Here is a 20,398-nt window from a genome sequence, read left to right as displayed (position 1 = left end):
TTTAATTAATGTCATTAATTGTTGCTGACATCTTAGGATTATAAGATTTGTGTAGTGAGGTCTCAGCATGCTACCTCGTAGACAATGTTATCGACAGAAGTAGAAGGAACATCAGACGTTTCCAAAGATATTACGTTAGGACCCTTGTCATGTTGTACACTCATGCTCATAAATTACGGATAATACTGAAACATGGTGAAACAACGCTCTGGTGGGCGGTTTGCGGGTTTAAATCACCTCGTGGTATGACCATGTGGTGCATTTGACCTGCGGTCGTCGCACGGTGGCGCTGGCAGCAGTCCACATACACAGAGGTGTGTTGGTGCATGTCAGAGTACGGTGCAGCGAGTAAGTGTGCAGACGTTGTCAGACGTGCTAATGGTGACTGTGTGTTGAAAATGGCTCAAAGAACACATAATGATGGCGTTATGAGGGGTAGAATACTAGGTCGACTGGAGGCTGGTCAAACACAGCAGGTCGTAGCACGGGCCCTCCGTGTGCCACAAAGTGTGAACTCAAGATTATGGCAACGATTCCAGCAGACAGGAAACGTGTCCAGGCGCTACAGTACGGGACGTCCACAGTGTACAACACCACAAGAAGGCCGATATCTCACCATCAGTGCCCGCAGATGGCCACGGAGTACTGCTGGTAGCCTTGCTAGGGACCTTACCGCAGCCACTGGAAGAGTTGTCTCCAGACACACAGTCTACAGACGACTGTACAGACACGGTTTATTCGCCTGGAGACCTGCAAGGTGCATTCCACTGACCCCTGGTCACAGGAGAGCCCGTAAAGCCTGGTGTCAAGAACACAGTACGTGGTCATTGGAACAGTGGTCGCAGTTTATGTGCAACGCCCGCAGGTCAAATGAACCGCGGGGTCATACCCCGAGGTGATTTAAATCCGCAAACCGCCCACCAGAGCGTTGTTTTACCATGTATCAGCATTATCCTTAATTTATGAGCATGAGTGTATGTTGTGACGGTGGAGTTAAAAGGCTTGAATGCTTGAAGAGGTACCTACATGGCGACTGCGGGTGAAACCACATACTACTCTTACTGCTCATGTTACATGTGATATTAACTGTGTAGCAGTAACACTGGTCTTTATTTTTCTGAGGAGATTCGAAGTGAATGCGCAATTTACAGTAAAAGGGATTCGTGCTGTGATTAAGTACCTTTTTTGAAAGGGAACACGGCCAAACAAATTTATGTTGACATGCCCTGCACACTGAGTGGTAACGGGCCTTTCTACTACTTTATCAGTAATTGGCTTACTGAAGATGAAGACAGTTCTGGAAGGCCAACTCAGGTCGCATCTCCTGAAGCCGTCGATACTGTTCATTCCAAGATCCTGGATAATTGGAGGATAACTTCTAAAAAATTGCAGAAACTCTGCGCATATCGCGAGAACATGTTGGTCATAATATTCATGAGATTTTAGACTTGAGGAAGCCTTCAGCCAAATGGATTCCCAAATGTCTCAATGCAGATCAGAGCCGTGAGTGAGTGGTTGCTTCACAGTCCATACAGTTGTGGTTTTTTTTTTTTTTTTTTTTTTTTTTTTTTTTTTTTTTTTTTTTTAGAGCTGGAATATGTTGAACTCAATCGGTAATATGTTGAGTAAAGAATCTTTTTCATACCTATAACAGCATCTTTTCCTTATAAAGCAAAGGGCTTAGCAGCAAGCCCACATACACTACTGGCCATTAAAATTGCTACACCAAAAAGAAATACAGATGATAAACGGATATTCATTGGACAAATACAGGGTGTTTCAAAAATGACCGGTATATTTGAAATGGCAATAAAAACTAAACGAGCAGCGATAGAAATACACCGTTTGTTGCAATATGCTTGGGACAACAGTACGTTTTCAGGCGGACAAACTTTCGAAATTACAGTAGTTACAATTTTCAACAACAGATGGCGCTGCAAGTGATGTGAAAGATAAAGAAGACAACGCAGTCTGTGGGTGCGCCATTCTGTACGTCGTCTTTCTGCTGTAAGCGTGTGCTGTTCACAATGTGCAAGTGTGCTGTAGAAAACATGGTTTATTCCTTAGAACAGAGGATTTTTCTGGTGTTGGAATTCCACCGCCTAGAACACAGTGTTGTTGCAACAAGACGAAGTTTTCAACGGAGGTTTAATGTAACCAAAGGACCGAAAAGAGATACAATAAAGGATCTGTTTGAAAAATTTCAACAGACTGGGAACGTGACGGATGAACGTGCTGGAAAGGTAGGGCGACCGCGTACGACAACCACAGAGGGCAACGCGCAGCTAGTGCAGCAGGTGATCCAACAGCGGCCTCGGGTTTCCGTTCGCCGTGTTGCAGCTGCGGTTCAAATGACGCCAACGTCCACGTATCGTCTCATGCACCAGAGTTTACACCTCTATCCATACAAAATTCAAACGCGGCAACCCCTCAGCGCCGCTACCATTGCTGCACGAGAGACATTCGCTAACGATATAGTGCACAGGATTGATGACGGCGATATGCGTGTGGGCAGCATTTGGTTTACTGACGAAGCTAATTTTTACCTGGACGGCTTCGTCAATAAACAGAACTGGCGCATATGGGGAACCGAAAAGCCCCATGTTGCAGTCCCATCGTCCCTGCATCCTCAAAAAGTACTGGTCTGGGCCGCCATTTCTTCCAAAGGAATCATTGGCCCATTTTTCAGATCCGAAACGATTACTGCATCACGCTATCTGGACATTCTTCGTGAATTTGTGGCGGTACAAACTGCCTTAGACGACACTGCGAACACCTCGTGGTTTATGCAAGATGGTGCCCGGCCACATCGCACGGCCGACGTCTTTAATTTCCTGAATGAATATTTCGATGATCGTGTGATTGCTTTGGGCTATCCGAAACATACAGGAGGCGGCGTGGATTGGCCTCCCTATTCACCAGACATGAACCCCTGTGACTTCTTTCTGTGGGGACACTTGAAAGACCAGGTGTACCGCCAGAATCCAGAAACAATTGAACAGCTGAAGCAGTACATCTCATCTGCATGTGAAGCCATTCCGCCAGACACGTTGTCAAAGGTTTCGGGTAATTTCATTCAGAGACTACGCCATATTATTGCTACGCATGGTGGATATGTGGAAAATATCGTACTATAGAGTTTCCCAGACCGCAGCGCCATCTGTTGTTGAAAATTGTAACTACTGTAATTTCGAAAGTTTGTCTGCCTGAAAATGTACTGTTGTCCCAAGCATATTGCAACAAACGGTGTATTTCTATCGCTGCTCGTTTAGTTTTTATTGCCGTTTCAAATATACCGGTCATTTTTGAAACACCCTGTATATTATAATAGAACTGACATGTGATTACATTTTCCCGCAATTTGGGTGCATAGATCCTGAGAAATCAGTACCCAGAACAACCACCTCTGGCCGTAATAACGGCCTTTATACGCATGGGCATTGAGTCAAACAGAGCTTGGATGGCGTGTACAGGTACAGCTGCCCATGCAGCTTCAACATGACACCACAGTTCATCAAGAGTAGTGACTGGCGTATTGTGACGAGCCAGTTGCTCGGCCACCATTCACCAGACTTTTCAATTGGTGAGAGATCTGGAGAACGTGTGCTGGCCAGGGCAGCAGTCGAGCATTTTCTGTATCCAGAAAGGCACGTACAGGACCTGCAACATGCGGTCGTGCATTATCCTGCTGAAATGTAGGGTTTCGCAGGGATCGAATGAAGGGTAGAGCCACGGGTCGTAAAACATCTGAAATGTAACGTCCACTGTTCAAAGTGCCGTCAATGCGAACAAGAGGTGACCGAGATGTGTAACCAGTGGCACCCCATACCATCACGCCTGGTGATACGCTAGTATGGCGATGACGAATACACGCTTCCAATGTGCGTTCACCGCGATGTCGCCAAACACGGATGCGACCATCATGATGCTGTAAACAGAACCTGGATTCATACGAAAAAATGACGTTTTGCCATTCGTGCACCCAGGTTCGTCGTCGAGTACACCATCGCAGGCGCTCCTGTCTGTGTTGCAGCGTCAAGGGTAAGCGCAGCCATGGTCTCCGAGCTGATAGTCCGTGCTGCTGCAAACGTCGTCGATCTGTTCGTGCAGATGGTTGTTGTCTTGCAAACGTCCCTATCTGTTGACTCAGGGATCGAGACGTGGCTGCACGATCCGTTACAGCCATGCGGATAAGATGCCTGTCATCTCGACTGCTAGCGATAAGAGGCCGTTGGGATCCAGCACGGCGTTCCGATTCCATATTCTGCTAACAGTCATTGGATTTCGACCAACGTGAGAAGCAGTGTCGCGATACGATAAACCGCAATCGCGATAGGCTACAATCCGACCTTTATCAAAGTCTGGAACGTGATGGTACGCATTTCTCCTCCTTAAACGTGGCATCACAACAACGTTTTACCAGGCAACGCCGGTCCACTGCTGTTTGTGTATGAGAAAGCGGGTTGGAAGCTTTATTCATGTCAGCACGCTGCAGGTCTCGCTACCGGCGCCAACCTTGTGTGAATGCTCTGAAAAGCTAATCATTTGCATATCATAGCATCTTCTTTCTGTCGGTTAAATTTCGCGTCTATAGCACGTCGTCTTCGTGGTGTAGCAATTTTAATGGCCAGTAGTGTATGTGGCACAATTCGCAATTACCATCTGCTGTGCACTTTAAAGTGGTTCGCGAAATATGTATGTGTACCTGTATGTGTTGGTGTAGAGATCTTGAATTTAGCTGAAGATGAGATGAGGAACGACAGAAAAAGGTTTTTCCGATGACTGGCCTGAGTGGCAGGCTTTTCTATATTGCGGGGTTAATTTCAGTGTTAACAGAACACTTGAGGCATATATGTGCACTTCTTCCCAAGCATTCTCGCCTGCCTGACTGTTGCCATTCCCGCAGGAGAGCGAGCGCGCCCGCCATGCAGGAGTCGACGTCCTCTGAGGAGGAGGAGGAGGGGGAGCACCACAGGCCGCAGGTCCAGCTGCCGCCGCCCCCCGCCAGGGGCATCCTCAAGAAGACCAGCTCCACCGAGGCTGGCGCGCCGTCGCAGCCCAAGGCGCCGCCGGAGGCAGGTGCGACAGATCAGCCTGCACCTTCTCAAAACTCAGCCCCCACAACGGACCCGCCGATATACACTATCTGATCAAAAGTATCTGGACTCCTATAAGTGGACATACCAATGGAGTTTGTCTGCTCTTCGTCTTTATAGAGGCTTGCACTTTGCTGGAGACACTTTCAATGAGGTGTCCGAATGTCCGTGCAGGAATGGTAGGAAGATATTGGTATTGGGCATTGCGGTCTGGAGCAAAGTCGATGTTCTAACTCATTCCAAAGGTCTTCCATTGGGTTCAGGTCGAGACTCTAACAGCGCGGGATTAGCCGTGCGGTCTGGGGCGCTGCAGTCATGGACTGTGTGGCTGGTCCCGGCGGAGGTTAGATTCCTCCCTCGGGCATGGGTGTGTGTGTTTGTTCTTAGGATAATTTAGGGTAAGTAGTGTGTAAGCTTGGGGACTGATGACCTTAGCAGTTAAGTCCCATACGATTTCACACACATTTTGAACATTTCGGGACTCTAGGCAGGCCAATCCGTTTCAGAATTGTCCACAAACCACTGCCCCATAGATCTCCTTTATGACTTCTCCTCTACTACGATAATGATGTAGAACCATGGAACATATTTTGTGTTCAGACAGAATGACTTTTCTAAGAGTCTGGGAAGCTCATCTGCAGAAACAAGCACGGTTTTAGGAAACAGCGGTCGTGCGAGACACAGCTGGCCCTTGTAAGGTGCCTCTTACGCGAGGAAGACATTTTTACCAGTTTTAATAAATTATTGTCTCTTACTGATGTATTCGCGATAGTTAGGAAGTGCTGTAGTCCGTAGCCGTTCGTGAGTCGGAGAGCATTTCCCACGCTGGCTGGCTGGCTGGCTAGGTGACGAAGCGACCATATGTCGTGCGTGGTGGGGTGGGGCTCGGCGCTGGACCGTACCAACAAGCGTCAGCCTGGGAAATATACGTGACTGGAAGTACCGCCATCTTGGCGCCAAAGTCACCGAGTTTGTTTATTTATAATTAATAATTAAAGTCATTCATGACAACATGAATACTAGAAGGGGCCTCTGGATGTTTAAAACTATTTACCATAATTTTGCCTCGTTAAAATTCACACCCGTTCATTAACAAATGCATAGCTTAGTAAATACGAACTTGATCGGAAATCCACGAACTATGACGAAACTAGTAAGAGATACGGACTGCGCGCCAAACTCGGTTACGAGTAGTTTGTGGCATGAGTGTTTCATTATTGATATAATAGGAATAAAAGTGATATTACGGTATTCTGAATGTTAATTTCGAGTAAATAGATACCACAAAGTTGACCGACAGCAATTCCAGATAATTAGCTTCCACCGTCAGAGACATCCAATGCCCCAATGAACAATCTGCACGGGACGACATTTACGAGAGCTGCACCGCGCACGGGTAGGAGGAAATCTGACGACACGACCCACCGAGGCGGATCGAGGAAGGTCCGACTTCACTCGCAAATTCCGGGTGGAAATGCTGACCAGTTATACTGTACGTCACATGTACCACCCTCTACGGATTCGCGGCTAAGCTGAGTAATAACAGTATCAGTTTAGAAGCGAGGGGATCTTGCATCCTCTTTGTCCATGACATACAACAGGTTCTAGATACCGGCTCCCAGGTTCATGCCATATTCCTCGCCTTTCGAAAGGCGTTCGATTCAGTTATGCACTGTAGTTTGCTCCAAAAAGTGCGCGATTACGGTCTATCCGGTGACATATGCAGTTGGATAGAAAGTTTTCTGACAGACAAAGAGCAGTATGTCGTCCTGAATGGGAACACTTCAACAGAAACAAGAGTAACTTCAGGTGTGCCCGAGGGCAGCGTAATAGGTCCTCTGCTTTTTACGATTTACATAAACGATCTGGTTGATGGTACTGACAGCGGCCTTAGACTGTTTGCCGATGATGCTGTAGTCTACAGGAAAGTAGTATCACACGAAAGTTGCGAACAAATCAGTGAGGATGTCTCCGCAATATCATTTCTTTCAGGAGTGCTAGTTCTGCAAGTTCGCTGGAGAGCTTCTGTAAAGTTTGGAAGGTAGGAGACGAGATACTGGCAGAAGTAAAGCTGTGAGGACGGGGCGTGAGTCGTGCTTCGGTAGCTCAGATGGTAGAGCACTTGACCGCGAAAGGCAAAGGTCCGATTTCGAGTCTCGGTCCGGCACACAGTTTTAATCTGCCAGGAAGTTTCATATCAGCGCACACTCCTCTGCAGAGTGAAAATCTCATTCTGGAAGTTTCATAAAGGTTTGAAATTACGTTTATTCTCAAACATTGGATGAACACACTCTGGGGTAATTTTCGCGCCATGAGTTTCTCTGCCTCGAGATATATACACAGTTTATGACATTCATACTTGACTTCTGGTGTTAAATCTATAACGTGAGATTATACCTCTTAATGACTAGATTAAGGACAGCGTTCTAAATTTTTAAATTCGCTCAATAATTATATGAAATACTGAAAACAACTTTTTTTTTTTTTTTTTTTTTTTTTTTTGCCCTTGGAATCTGTTAGATAGGCAACCTGAAACTGCGACTGGGTAACAAGATGACCGTTTTCGCCGTTTAGTAATGCAGATGTCTGCATTTGAGTTCCTAAATTATTTCGACAGGAGACTACAAAGGCTCAACAGTACATCTACATCCATACTCCGCAAGCCACCTGACGGTGTGTGGCGGAGGGTACTTTGAGTACCTCTATTGGTTCTCCCTTCCATTCCAGTCTCGTATTGTTCGTGCAAAGAAAGATTGTCGGTTTGCCTCTGTGTGGGCTCTAATCTCTGATTTTATCCTCATGGTCTCTTCGCGAGATATACGTAGGAGGGAGCGATATACTGCTTGACACATCGGTGAAGGTATGTTCTCGAAACTTCAACAAAAGCCCGTACCGAGCTACTGAGCGTCCCTCCTGCAGAGTCTTCCACTGGAGTTTATCTATGATCTCCGTAACGCTTTCTCGGTTACTAAATGATCCTGTAATGAAGCGCGCTGCTCTCCGTTGGGTCTTCTCTATCTCTTCTATCAACCCTATCTGGTACGGATCCCACACCGGTGAGCAGTATTCACGCAGTGGGCGAACAAATATACTGTAACCTACTTCCTTTGTTTTCGGATTGCATTTCCTTAGGAGTCTTCCAATGAATCTGTCTGGCATCTGCCTTACCGACGATCAACTTTATATGATCATTCCATTTTAAATCACTCCTAATGCCTACTCCCAGATAATTTATGGAATTAACTGCTTCCAGTTGCTGACCTGCTATATTGTAGCTAAATGATAAAGGATGTTTCTTTCTATGTATTCGCAGCACATCAGACTTGTCTACATTGAGATTGAATTGCCATTCCCTGCACCATGCGTCAATTCGTTGCAGATCCTCCTGCGTTTTAGTACGATTTTCCATTGTTACAACCTCTCGATATACGACAGCATCATCCACAAAAAGCCTCAGTGAACTTCCGATGTTATCCACAAGGTCATTTATGTGTATTGAGAATAGCAACGGTCCTACGACACTCCCCTGCGGCACACCTTAAATCACTCTTACTTCGGAAGACTTCTCTCCATTGGGAATGACATGCTGCGCTCTGTTATCTAGGAACTCTTCAATCCAATCACACAATTGGTCTGATAGTCCATATGCTCTTACTTTGTTCATTAAACGACTGTGGGGATCTGTATTGAACGCCTTGCGGAAGTCAAGAAACACGGCATCTACCTAGGAACCCGTGTCTATGGCCCTCTGAGTCTCGTGGGCGAACAGCGCTAGCTGCGTTTCACACGATCATCTTTTCAAAACCCATGCTGATTCCTACAGAGTAGATAGATTTCTAGTCTCCAGAAAAGTCATTATACTCGAACACAATACGTGTTCCAAAATTCTACAACTGATCGACGTTAGAGATATAGGTCTATAGTTCTGCACATCTGTTCGCCGTCCCTTCTTGAAAACGGGGATGACCTGTGCCCTATTCCAATTCTTTGGAACGATACGCTCTTCTAGAGACCTACGGTACACCACTGCAAGAAGGTGGGCAAGTTCCTTCGCGTAGTCTGTGTAAAAATCGAACTGGTATCCTCTTTTGAGCGATCTTAATTTGTTTCTCTATCCCTCTGCAGTCTATGTCGATATCTATCATTTTGTCATCTGTCCGACAGTCTAGAGAAGGAACTACAGTGCAGTCTTCCTCTGTGAAACAGCTTCGGAAAAAGACTTTTTAGTATTTAGGCCTTTAGTCTGTCATCCTCTGTTTCAGTACCATATTGGTCACAGAGTGTCTGGACATTTTGTTTTGATCCACCTACCACTTCGACATAAGACCAAAATTTCTGGAGATCTGGAGACTTTGGCGGTTACGGGAGATGCGACACGTCATTCCCATGCTCAGAAAGCCGAATGGTGGGTGGGACCTTCGTGAACAGTGGCCCTGTCGTGTTGGGACACAGCTTCACCACTGGGTAACAAATACTGTATCATGGGTTGGCCCTGATCAGCGACATTAGTCACATAATTATCAGCAATAAAGTAACCTTGCAAAGTAACCATAGGGCCCGTGGAATGCCAATGTATGACTCCCCAAATCATTACCGAAGCCCAGCCATGTTGGGACGTAAACACGGCCAGAAGTTGGAAACTGTGTGAAGCAAGACACTTCCGACCAAATGGCTTTTCTCCTCTGCACCGTAGCCAAGGTTTTATGGCTTCCGCGTGACGATTTCCTGTTATGGGCGATTGCATGATTTATGTGTGGCTCTGGAACAGTAGTTTCCTGGTTCTGGAGTACCCTTCGTGTTATTTTGGTGCTGACAGAGTTTGAGAACGCGATATTTAGTTCTGCAGTGGCTTTTGGAGCTGCTGTCTGCATATCTTTCGTCAGAATTTTCTTCGGTGACTGTCTGTTACAATCACTCAAAACACATTCTCGTCCGTGCTGTGCTTAGCAGATGATGTTTCTCGTCCTACCTTGCATGCTGTATACATCTACGATATGGTGAATCTTGAAATACCAAACACGTCTACTTCCTAGGTTACGAAAGCACCAACCATGAAAGAACCAACATTGTGCCCACATCGGAATTCACTTAGTTGTAACATAATGCACTGACAAGTACGAGGGCAGTTCAATAAGTAATGCAACACATTTTTTTTCTCGGCAATTTTGGTTGAAAAAAACCGGAAATTTCTTGTGGAATATTTTCAAACATTCCCGCTTCGTCTCGTATAGCTTCATTGACTTCCGACAGGTGGCAGCGCTGTACGGAGCTGTTAAAATGGCGTCTGTAACGGATGTGAGTTGCAAACAACGGGCAGTGATCGAGTTTCTTTTGGCGGAAAACCAGGGCATCTCAGATATTCATAGGCGCTTGCAGAATGTCTACGGTGATCTAGCAGTGGGCAAAAGCACGGTGAGTCGTTGGGCAAAGCGTGTGTCATCATCGCCGCAAGGTCAAGCAAGACTGTCTGATCTCCCGCGTGCGGGCCGGCCGTGCAAAGCTGTGACTCCTGCAATGGCGGAGCGTGCGAACACACTCGTTCGAGATGATCGACGGACCACCATCAAGCAACTCAGTGCTCAGCTTGACATCTCTGTTGGTAGTGCTGTCACAATTGTTCACCAGTTGGGATATTCAAAGGTTTGTTCCCGCTGGGTCCCTCGTTGTCTAACCGAACACCATAAAGAGCAAAGGAGAACCATCTGTGCGGAATTGCTTGCTCGTCATGTGGCTGAGGGTGACAATTTCTTGTCAAAGATTGTTACAGGCGATGAAACATGGGTTCATCACTTCGAACCTGAAACAAAACGGCAATCAATGGAGTGGCGCCACACCCACTCCCCTACCAAGAAAAAGTTTAAAGCCATACCCTCAGCCGGTAAAGTCATGGTTACAGTCTTCTGGGACGCTGAATGGGTTATTCTGTTCGATGTCCTTCCCCATGGTCAAACGATCAACTCTGAAGTGTATTGTGCTACTCTTCAGAAATTGAAGAAACGACTTCAGCGTGTTCGTAGGCACAAAAATCTGAACGAACTTCTCCTTCTTCATGACAACGCAAGACCTCACACAAGTCTTCGCACCCGAGAGGAGCTCACAAAACTTCAGTGGACTGTTCTTCCTCATGCACCCTACAGCCCCGATCTCGCACCGTCGGATTTCCATATGTTTGGCCCAATGAAGGACGCAATCCGTGGGAGGCACTACGCGGATGATGATGAAGTTATTGATGCAGTAAGACGTTGGCTCCGACATCGACCAGTGGAATGGTACCGTGCAGGCATACAGGCCCTCATTTCAAGGTGGCGTAAGGCCGTAGCATTGAATGAGATTACGTTGAAAAATAGTGTTGTGTAGCTAAAAGATTGGGGAATAACCAGGTGTATTTCAATGCTGAATAAAACAACCCCTGTTTCAGAAAAAAAATGTGTTGCATTACTTATTGAGCTGCCCTCGTATACAGAACTCTGTTCTGACAACGACTGACGCTTGGCAACGTTTTGAGGGTGCCCTTCAGGGTCAAACAGCGCAACCTGCAGGCTTGGCTAGCATCTGCATTTATGTTCAACCATTCAGTTCGCTCTGTTTCCGTATTTTTGCCCAACTCATTTCTGGCACTCTCGCCCCTATTCCGCGTAACACATAAGGCGCCACCCTTCATTGTACTATTTGATGCCTTCTTTCAGTTCTATTTGTAATGAAATAAATATCCCTAGCTGCATGCAGCCGTTGATATTTCAACGGGGACAGTTGAAACTGTGCTTATTGTCCCGCACTATATTCATAGTGCCCCTGCCCATCATACTCATTACTCGCGGCTTTACCGCCGATTCACTTAAGAGTTCGGGCACTGTTTATGCATCTTCACTGAAGATGATGGTCAAATGACCGGTGAGTTCTTCCGGACATGTCCGAAAGAACAGATACCATCTTCATATATGTATAGTTCTATTTGTCGACCATCAGAAACTGTGCGGCCGCGCTGTAGAATAGCATGGACACGTTTAGTGCAGGCAGTTGCTTTAATGGATTTGTTGCACCAGTGACGTGATCTTACATGAGTAGCAATCTTTGGTGGCCTTTCCTACGTGATTTTCAGTTCGATCGTCCCACTATAAATTGTTTGTAGCTGTAATCCATACATATTTAGGTGATTCAAGATACTTATAGTCACAGAAATTCAACTACTACTCATTAGACAAGCGCATGCACTTGACGAAACTACGTCTCTTGCGCTCGTTGCCCCATGAATATCTTTTCACGAGACTTGGATTCACTAATTCTCTCGTGAGTTTCATGCATGTGAGCACTCGACAGTTGTGACCCAACAGGCACGAAGTCCTAGCACACAGCAAAGAAACTGTTGTATTCACTTTGTGTAATACATAAATAGGTGGCAGGTAGGGATATACCTTATTGCCGAAAGTGGTTGCTGTTATGATGCGCTTGCTTCCACGCAGCGACTATACAGCTCCGCCGCAGGGTCAAATGGGGTTAGGCAACACTACAACAAAAAGGTTCGCAACACCAATTAGCAAGAAATTACAATATTTTATTAATGGAGATGTTACATACACTCATGCTCATAAATTAAGGATAATGCTGATACATGGTGAAACAACACTCTGGGGGGTGGTTTGCGGGTTTAAATCACCTCGGGGTATGACCATGCGGTGCGTTTGATCTGCGGTCGTCGCACGGTGGCGCTGGCAGCAGTCCACGTACGCAGAGATGTGTTAGTACACGTCAGAGGACGGTGCAGCGAGTAAGTGTGCAGTCGTTTTCAGACGTGCTAATGGTGGCTGTGTGTTGAAAATGGCTCAAAGAACACATATTGATTACGTTATGAGGGGTAGAATACTAGGGCGACTGGAGGCTGGTCAGACACAGCAGGTCGTAGCACGGGCCCTCCGTGTGCCACAAAGTGTGATCTCAAGTTTATGGCAACGATTCCAGCAGACAGGAAACTTGCCTAGGCGATACAGTACGGGACGTCCACTTTGTACAACACCACATGAAGACCGATATCTCACCATCAGTGCCTGCCGACGGCCACGGAGTACTGCAGGTAGTCTCGCTCAGGACCTTACCGCAGCCACTGGAACAGTTGTCTCCAGACACACAGTCTACAGACGTCTGAATAGACATGCTGTAGTCGCCCGGAAACCTGCAAGGTGCATTCCACTAACCCCTGGTCACAGGAGAGCCCGTAATGCCTGGTGTCAGGAACACAGTAAATGGTCATTGGGGAAAGTGGTTCCAGGTTACGTTCACGGACGAGTCCAGGGATAGTCTGAACAGTGATTCTCGCCGGGTTTTCATCTGGCGTGAACCAGAAACCAGATAGCAACACCTTAATGTCCTAGAGAGGGACCTGTATGGAGGTCGTGGTTTGGTGGTGTGGGGTGGGATTATGATTGGTGCATGTACATCCCCGCATGTCTTTGACAGAGGAACTGTAACAGGTCAGGTGTATCGGGACGTCATTTTGCATCAGTATGTCCGCCTTTTCGGGGGTGCAGTGGGTCCCACCTTCCTCCTGATGGATGATAACGCACGGCCTCACCGAGCTGCCATCGTGGAGGAGTGCCTTGAAACAGAAAGGCGAATGGAGTGGGCTGCCTGTTCTCGATACCTAAACCCCCATCGAGCACGCCTGGGATGCTCTCGGTCGACGTATCGCTGCACGTCTTCAAACAGCTACGACACTTCAGGAGCTCAGACAGGCACTGGTGCAAGAATGGGAGGCTATACCCTAGCAGCTGCTCGACCACCTGATCCATAGTATGCCAACCCGTTGTGCGGCCTGTGTACGTGTGCATGGTGATCATATCCCATATTGATTTCGGGGTACATGCGTCGTGAACAGTGGCGTTTTGTAGCACATGCGTTTCGGGACGGTTTTCTCAACTTATCACCAGATCTGTGTCATGTGTATTCCCTATGTGCCTATGCTATTAGCGCCAGTTTTGTGTAGTGCCACGTTGTGTGGCACCACATTCTGCAATCATCTTTAATTTATGAGCATGAGTGTAGTTTAACTTCAGTCTAAAGATGATATGATACATCGTAATTGCTTGTAGGGCACGTTCACTAATTTTAACGCTGGTCAATCCTTGAGTCCCATGTACGGCAATCACTATCACTTGTAGTCTAAAATATCCAGTCGGGTTCTTTGTAGGAATGTAGATACGATCCTGATGCAGTCCTGAGGTACTGTCGATGATATTACTGTGCTAGTACTGTGGGATGGTAGTGTACGGATAGTAACTGCATGCGCGTGCGCCTGCTTAAGGGGGGTAGGACGTCAACGGGCCGACTTGGAGCAGGAGAGGCACCACAGGAGATTTCAATTTCCACTGTCTATACTTTTACAAGTAAATTCATAAAACTTTGTCAGCATGACCAGGAAGGATCCAGGATTCACACTCGTAGCAACGGAAGTGCAAAAACATAACAAAATAATTTTTTTACGTGTGAAATTTCATCATTTTTTCACTTACTATTGGCTGCATTTGTTGCTATAGATACACTTTTCTCCATAAGTAAGAGAGACTGTTCGATGAATTTTGCACAGCATACAAACCATACTTAAAGGTGTCTGAAACTCTATAATCTATTTACTTTATGCAAAAATGAATGAGCTCTTACGTTTTAAACTTCATGTTTAGAAAAAAATCAAATTCTGTAGTTAATTATCTCAATTCTTACCACAGTTTTTAATAGATTTGGAAAATTCTAGAGTTTCATACACCTGTAAGTGTGATTTGTATGCTGTGCAAAATTCATCGAACAGTCTCTCTTACTTGTGAAGAAAAATATACCTATAGCAACAAATGCGCCAACAGTAAGTGAAAAAATGATGAAATTTCATATCTAAAAAAAAATTATTTTGTTATGTGTTTGCACTTCAACTGCTATGAGTGTGAATCCTTAATCCTTCCTGGTCATGCTGGCAAAATTTTATGAATTTATTTGTAAAAGTATAGACAGTAGAAAATAAAATGTCCTGTGGTGCCTCTCCTGCTCCAAGTCGGCCCGTTTGACGTCCTACCCCCCTTAAATCCACGTTTGGCGGATTGATGCCACTTAGAAGTTATAAGGGGCGACCAAAAAGTTTACTTTCTAAGGGCATATAGTCCTGAATCAATAAGCCAATAAGGCAGAATCGGTGCCACCAACGTGTTCTGCTGATCGAGGATTTCCGTAACTGCCTGCTGTACATCCCCATCAGACAGCAACTGTCGACCCTTCAAGGCCTTTTTAAGACACCAAAGGCATGACAATCGCATGGGGGTTGGGGGGGGGGGGGCGGGGGGAGATCAGGACTATAAGGTGGTTGCTTGAGCGTCTCGACAGACACGCTGGCCCCATACACACTCATTTCCCGATGGATGTCTAGCGATGTTGGACCTTCGGCAGCCAAGAAAAGAATAGCATCACTCTGGTCCCGTTTGGTAATAACTTCGCCATATATCATGTTTTCGTATTTACCACACGCTCGTCGGGAATACATGTCGGTGCTTACATAGCCGCGCCGGCGTCGCACTGCGTTGCATGTACGCTGCAACAGAACCCTTCAACGGAAACTTTTTGATGGCCCTTTATATATGAGTGTTGGACAGTAGCCTTAATCCAGATGCTCGGCACTCTTCTAAGTGAGGCTGAGTTCCGTAAGAGTGGTGGTTAGCTACGCCAAGGGCAGTGCCAGGTGTGATGACAAGTGAAGGACGTTCATCTTGAGTGTGACTTACAAGGACACCACGCGGCGATCCAATTTTTGTATTTTTTACTCTAAAAAAATTCTCTCGCAATTCGACCTTGAAGTTTCCTGAACGCCCTTAATTCTCTAACTCAAGGTCGACTGTTCGGTGGACTGCGTGGACCTTCCAAACTTTACAGAACTTTACAGTATCGGTCCGGGACACAGTTTTAATCTGCCAGGAAGTTTCATATCAGCGCACACTCCGCTACAGAGTGAAAATCTCATTCTGTACAAGAAATTGGTTTGCCCTATCGCTTTCGCACCCGGTCAGTGAAGAGCAGGCGGATGTGCCAGCACCTACGGTCTTCTAGTACGCGTGTAGAATACACTACACTTTCTGTTGTCCGCACCGTTAAGATACAGTATCTAAAGCAGCTCAGAATATCGTATATTCGTCGCCTTGTACTTGATTTCACTGTTTCCTCAGTTTCCTCGCGTAACTCTCCACTTCTTCTTCACTTACCAGAAAAGGAAAAGAAAAAGAAGAAGAAAAAGAAGGAAATGGAGCGCAAGAAGAGCGCCAGGTTCGACGAGATGAACATCATCGCGACGCTGCACCCGGCCGACAAGGACTACGGCCACGACGCCATAGACGAGCCCAAGACGCCCTTCAACTGGGAGCTCGGCGAGGGGACCTCCGCCAACACCGAGGTTAGTCACAAGGCACCTCTCGAGATATCTTGTAAAGCCGCTTGAAAACATGTGGGAAAGGTCCTCAAAAAGTGACACCGTCTACACTCACAACTATACCCACACTCCACTTAACGATGTGTGGAGGAGAAGGTTATTTCATGTAACACTGTCACTTACCCTCTGTGCTGCTCCTGTCAGCAGTTGTGTTAGAAGGAAGACTGTTACTAGGCCTTCGTATCAGTTCAAATCCCCCTAATTTTACCTTATTTCTTTGCGCGAGATATATAGAGGAGGAAGCAATGTGCTCTTTGACTCTTGTAGCTGCGTAGGAATGCACCTTCTCCAAACTGTAGTAGTTACATACACTGGCGGCAGTTATGTACTTTACATCTACATGTGCACTACTACCCTTTAATTTAGACTTTACTGCCTGGCAAAGGGTTCATCGAACCACCTTCAAACCACTTATCTACCACTCCACTCTCGAAAAGCGCGTGGGAGAAGTGAAAACATAAAACTTTCTGTGCGAGCTCCGACTTCACTTGCTTTATTACGATGAGCATATCTCACTATGTAGATTGGCATCAATAAAATACCGGTTGATCGAAAAGCCGGTATAAATTTGAAAACTTAATAAACCACCGAATAATGTAGATAGAGAGGTTAAAATTGACACACATGCTTGGAATGACATGGGGTTTTATTAGTAAAAAAAAAAAACAAAGTTCACAAAATTTACGACAGATGGCGCTGGACAACAAAACGTCAGTGACTGCTACCGTGACGGATGGGAGGTATGCCGATATGTTAGCCTGGCTGATAAACACCTCCTGGAACGTACGATGTTCATGCAGGATGGCGCTCCACCCCATATTGCTAGACGTGTGAAAGATCTATTGCGCGCGTCGTTTGGTGATGATCGTGTGCTCAGCCGCCACTTTCGTCATGCTTGGCCTTCCAGGTCCCCAGACCTCAGTCCGTGCGATTATTGGCTTTGGGGTTACCTGAAGTCGCAAGTGTATCGTGATCGACCGACATCTCTAGGGATGCGGAAAGACAACATCCGACGCCAATGCCTCACCATAACTCCGGACATGCTTTACAGTGCTGTTCACAAAATTATTCCTCGACTGCAGCTATTGTTGAGGAATGATGCTGGACATATTGAGCATTTCCTGTAAAGAACATCATCTTTGCTTTGTCTTACTTTGTTATACTAATTATTGCTATTCTGATCAGATAAAGCGCCATCTGTCGGACATTTTTTGAACGTTTGTATTTTTTTGGTTCTAATAAAACCCCATATCATTCAAAGCATGTGTGTCAATTTGTACCTCTCTGTCTACATTATTCCGTGATTTATATAGTTTTCAAATTCATACTGACTTTTTGATCACCCCGTATTTTCGCATTAAGAGGAGAAAACGCAAATGCTTTAATTATTGCCACCCCCAATTAGCGCATCATATCCGTGAAACTGTCGCCCATATTTCACGTAAATACAAAACAAGCATTTGAACTTTTTAGACGTCCTCCGTCAATCCTATCTGGAATGGACCGCATACTGCGGAACAATGCAGAGCTATTCAAAAACAAGGAACAAATTTCAAACACTCATAGCTACCAAGCTGCAAAACGTAGAAACATAATTCCAACATTCCTGGAAAGAGAAAATTTCAAACTGTTATGTATTCAATGTGAGCACCATGTGTTACACGACAAATATTAAAACGATGGCTCATTTCCTGCCCACACGAAGCAGCTGGTCTCTCTTTATCGACTTCCCATTTTCAACGATGCGATGACGCAGACTTTAAACAGCGTCAGGAATAGAGGGGATAAATATGCTGTCTTTTACTTAACTCCACAGATACGAGATGTTTGGTCTGGAGACGTGAGAGGCCACTGGCGATGAAGTTCTTCTGCTCCCACTCTTCCAATCCAACGCCTTGGAAAAGTGTCATTCAGGTAACGTCGGACGTGAGAATTACCTGAAAGACGCCATTCCAGGACGTTGGACAGCAAAGGGAATTTCTCTAAGCACGTTAGACATTACCTGAATAACATCATTCCATTGGAAGAGGAGGCGCAGAAGATGAATTTCATCGCTGGTGGACTCCCAGGCCTCCAGACCTGTTGTTGTTGTTGTTGTTGTTGTTGTTGTGGTCTTCAGTCCAAAGACTGGTTTGATGCAGCTCTCCATGCGACTCTATCCTATGCAATCTTCATCTCCCAGTACCTACTGCAACCTACATACCTCCGAATTTATTTAGTGTTTTCATCTCTTGGTCTCCCTCTACGATTTTTACCCTCCACGCTGCCTTCCAATACTAGATTGGTCATCCTTTGACGTCTCAGAACATGTCCTACCAACCGATCCCTTCTTCTAGTCACGTTGTGCCACAAACTCCTCTTCTCCCCAATCCTATTCAATACCTCCTCATTAGTTATGTGATCTACCCATCTATTCTTCAGCATTCTCCTGTAGCATCACATTTGGAAAGCTTCTATTCTCTTCTTGTATAAACTATTTATCGTCCATGTTTCACTTCCATACATGGCTACACTCCATACAAATACTTTCAGAAACGACTTCCTGACACTTAAATCTATACTCGATGTTAACAAATTTGTCTTCTTCAGAAACGCTTTCCTTGCCATTGCCAGTCTACATTTTATATCCTCTACTACGACCATCATCAGTTCTTTTGCTCCCCAAGTAGCAAAACTCTTTCACTACTTTAAGAGACTCATTTCCTAATCTAATTCCCTCAGCATCACCCGATTTAATTCGACTACATTCCATTATCCTCGTTTTGCTTTTGTTGATGTTCATCTTATACCTTCCTTTCAAGACACTGTCCATTCCGTTCAGCTGCTCTTCCAGGTCCTTTCCTGTCTCTGACAGAATTACATTGTCATCAGCGAACCTCAAAGTTTTTATTTCTTCTCCACGGATTTTAGTTCCTACTCAGAATTTTTCTTTTGTTTCCTTTACTCTTCTGCAGACCTAACATTTTGTAACTGGTGTCTGTGGGGTTACGTAAAAGACCGTGTTTCTATCCCCCCTACACCCGGACACTCTTGAAAGTCCGCGATATCGCATTGTTGAAGATGGGAAGTCGATAAGGAGAGACCAGCTGCTTCGTGTGTGGCAGGAAATGACCCATCATTTTAATATTTCTAGCGTAACACATGGTGCTGACATTCAGTGCATACAAATTTAGACTTTCCTTTTTCCAGCAACGTTGGAATTGTTTCTATCTTTTGTAATTTCGAAGCAATAAATGTTTGAAACCTATTCCTCCTTTTTGAATACCATGAACTGTAGTAGAGGACGAATACCAATTGTGTAGGTAGTCTCGCCACTAGAACTGTTGCGCCTTCTGAGTGGTCCGCCATAAAACAGTCTTCGCTTCGTTTTCCCCACAACATTACCTGATCGATCAAATTTCAGTTGTACGTAATTGTAGTTCCTAGACATTTAGTTGAATTGACAGCCTTTAGATTTATGTGATTTTATTGTGTAAGCGAAATTTAACGCAATTGTTTTAGTACTCATGTAGCTGACGTGATACTTTCCCTAATAGTCAGTTGTCACTTTTTGCAGCGTACTGATATTTTGTCTAAATCATTTTGCCATTTATTTCGCTCTTCTGATGACATTTTTTGTTGTACTCTTCTGTCTGTAGACTGGATTGATGCAGCTCTCCATGCTACTCTGTCCCGTATAAGTCTCTTCACATACGAGTGACTACTGCAACCTACGCCCATCTCTACATACTTACTGCATTGGTTTCCCTCTAAGATTTATACCCCCCCGCCCTCCCCCACTTCCCTCCAATACTAAATTGGTGATCCCTTAATGTTTTGGAATGTGTCCTATCAAGCTATTCCTTCTTTT

At 45.5% G+C, this 20,398-nt stretch overlaps 1 protein-coding gene across 1 annotated transcript in view; it reads left to right on the top strand.

The window, feature by feature from the left end:
• Positions 1–4,925: 4,925 nt before the first annotated feature.
• Positions 4,926–20,398, top strand: part of LOC124718650 (protein phosphatase inhibitor 2-like) — a 38,312-nt gene continuing 22,839 nt past the window's right edge. The window contains exons 1-2 of the mRNA XM_047244279.1: positions 4,926–5,079; positions 16,289–16,512. Coding sequence (XP_047100235.1) covers positions 4,926–5,079; positions 16,289–16,512 — 378 coding nt within the window. The remainder of the gene's footprint in view (positions 5,080–16,288; positions 16,513–20,398) is intronic.

This window comes from Schistocerca piceifrons, chromosome 10, assembly GCF_021461385.2.
Source record: "Schistocerca piceifrons isolate TAMUIC-IGC-003096 chromosome 10, iqSchPice1.1, whole genome shotgun sequence".
NCBI classification, from domain to species: domain Eukaryota; kingdom Metazoa; phylum Arthropoda; class Insecta; order Orthoptera; family Acrididae; genus Schistocerca; species Schistocerca piceifrons.
Note: the sequence above shows the minus strand (reverse complement) of the source record. Positions and strands in the feature narration are given on the sequence as shown.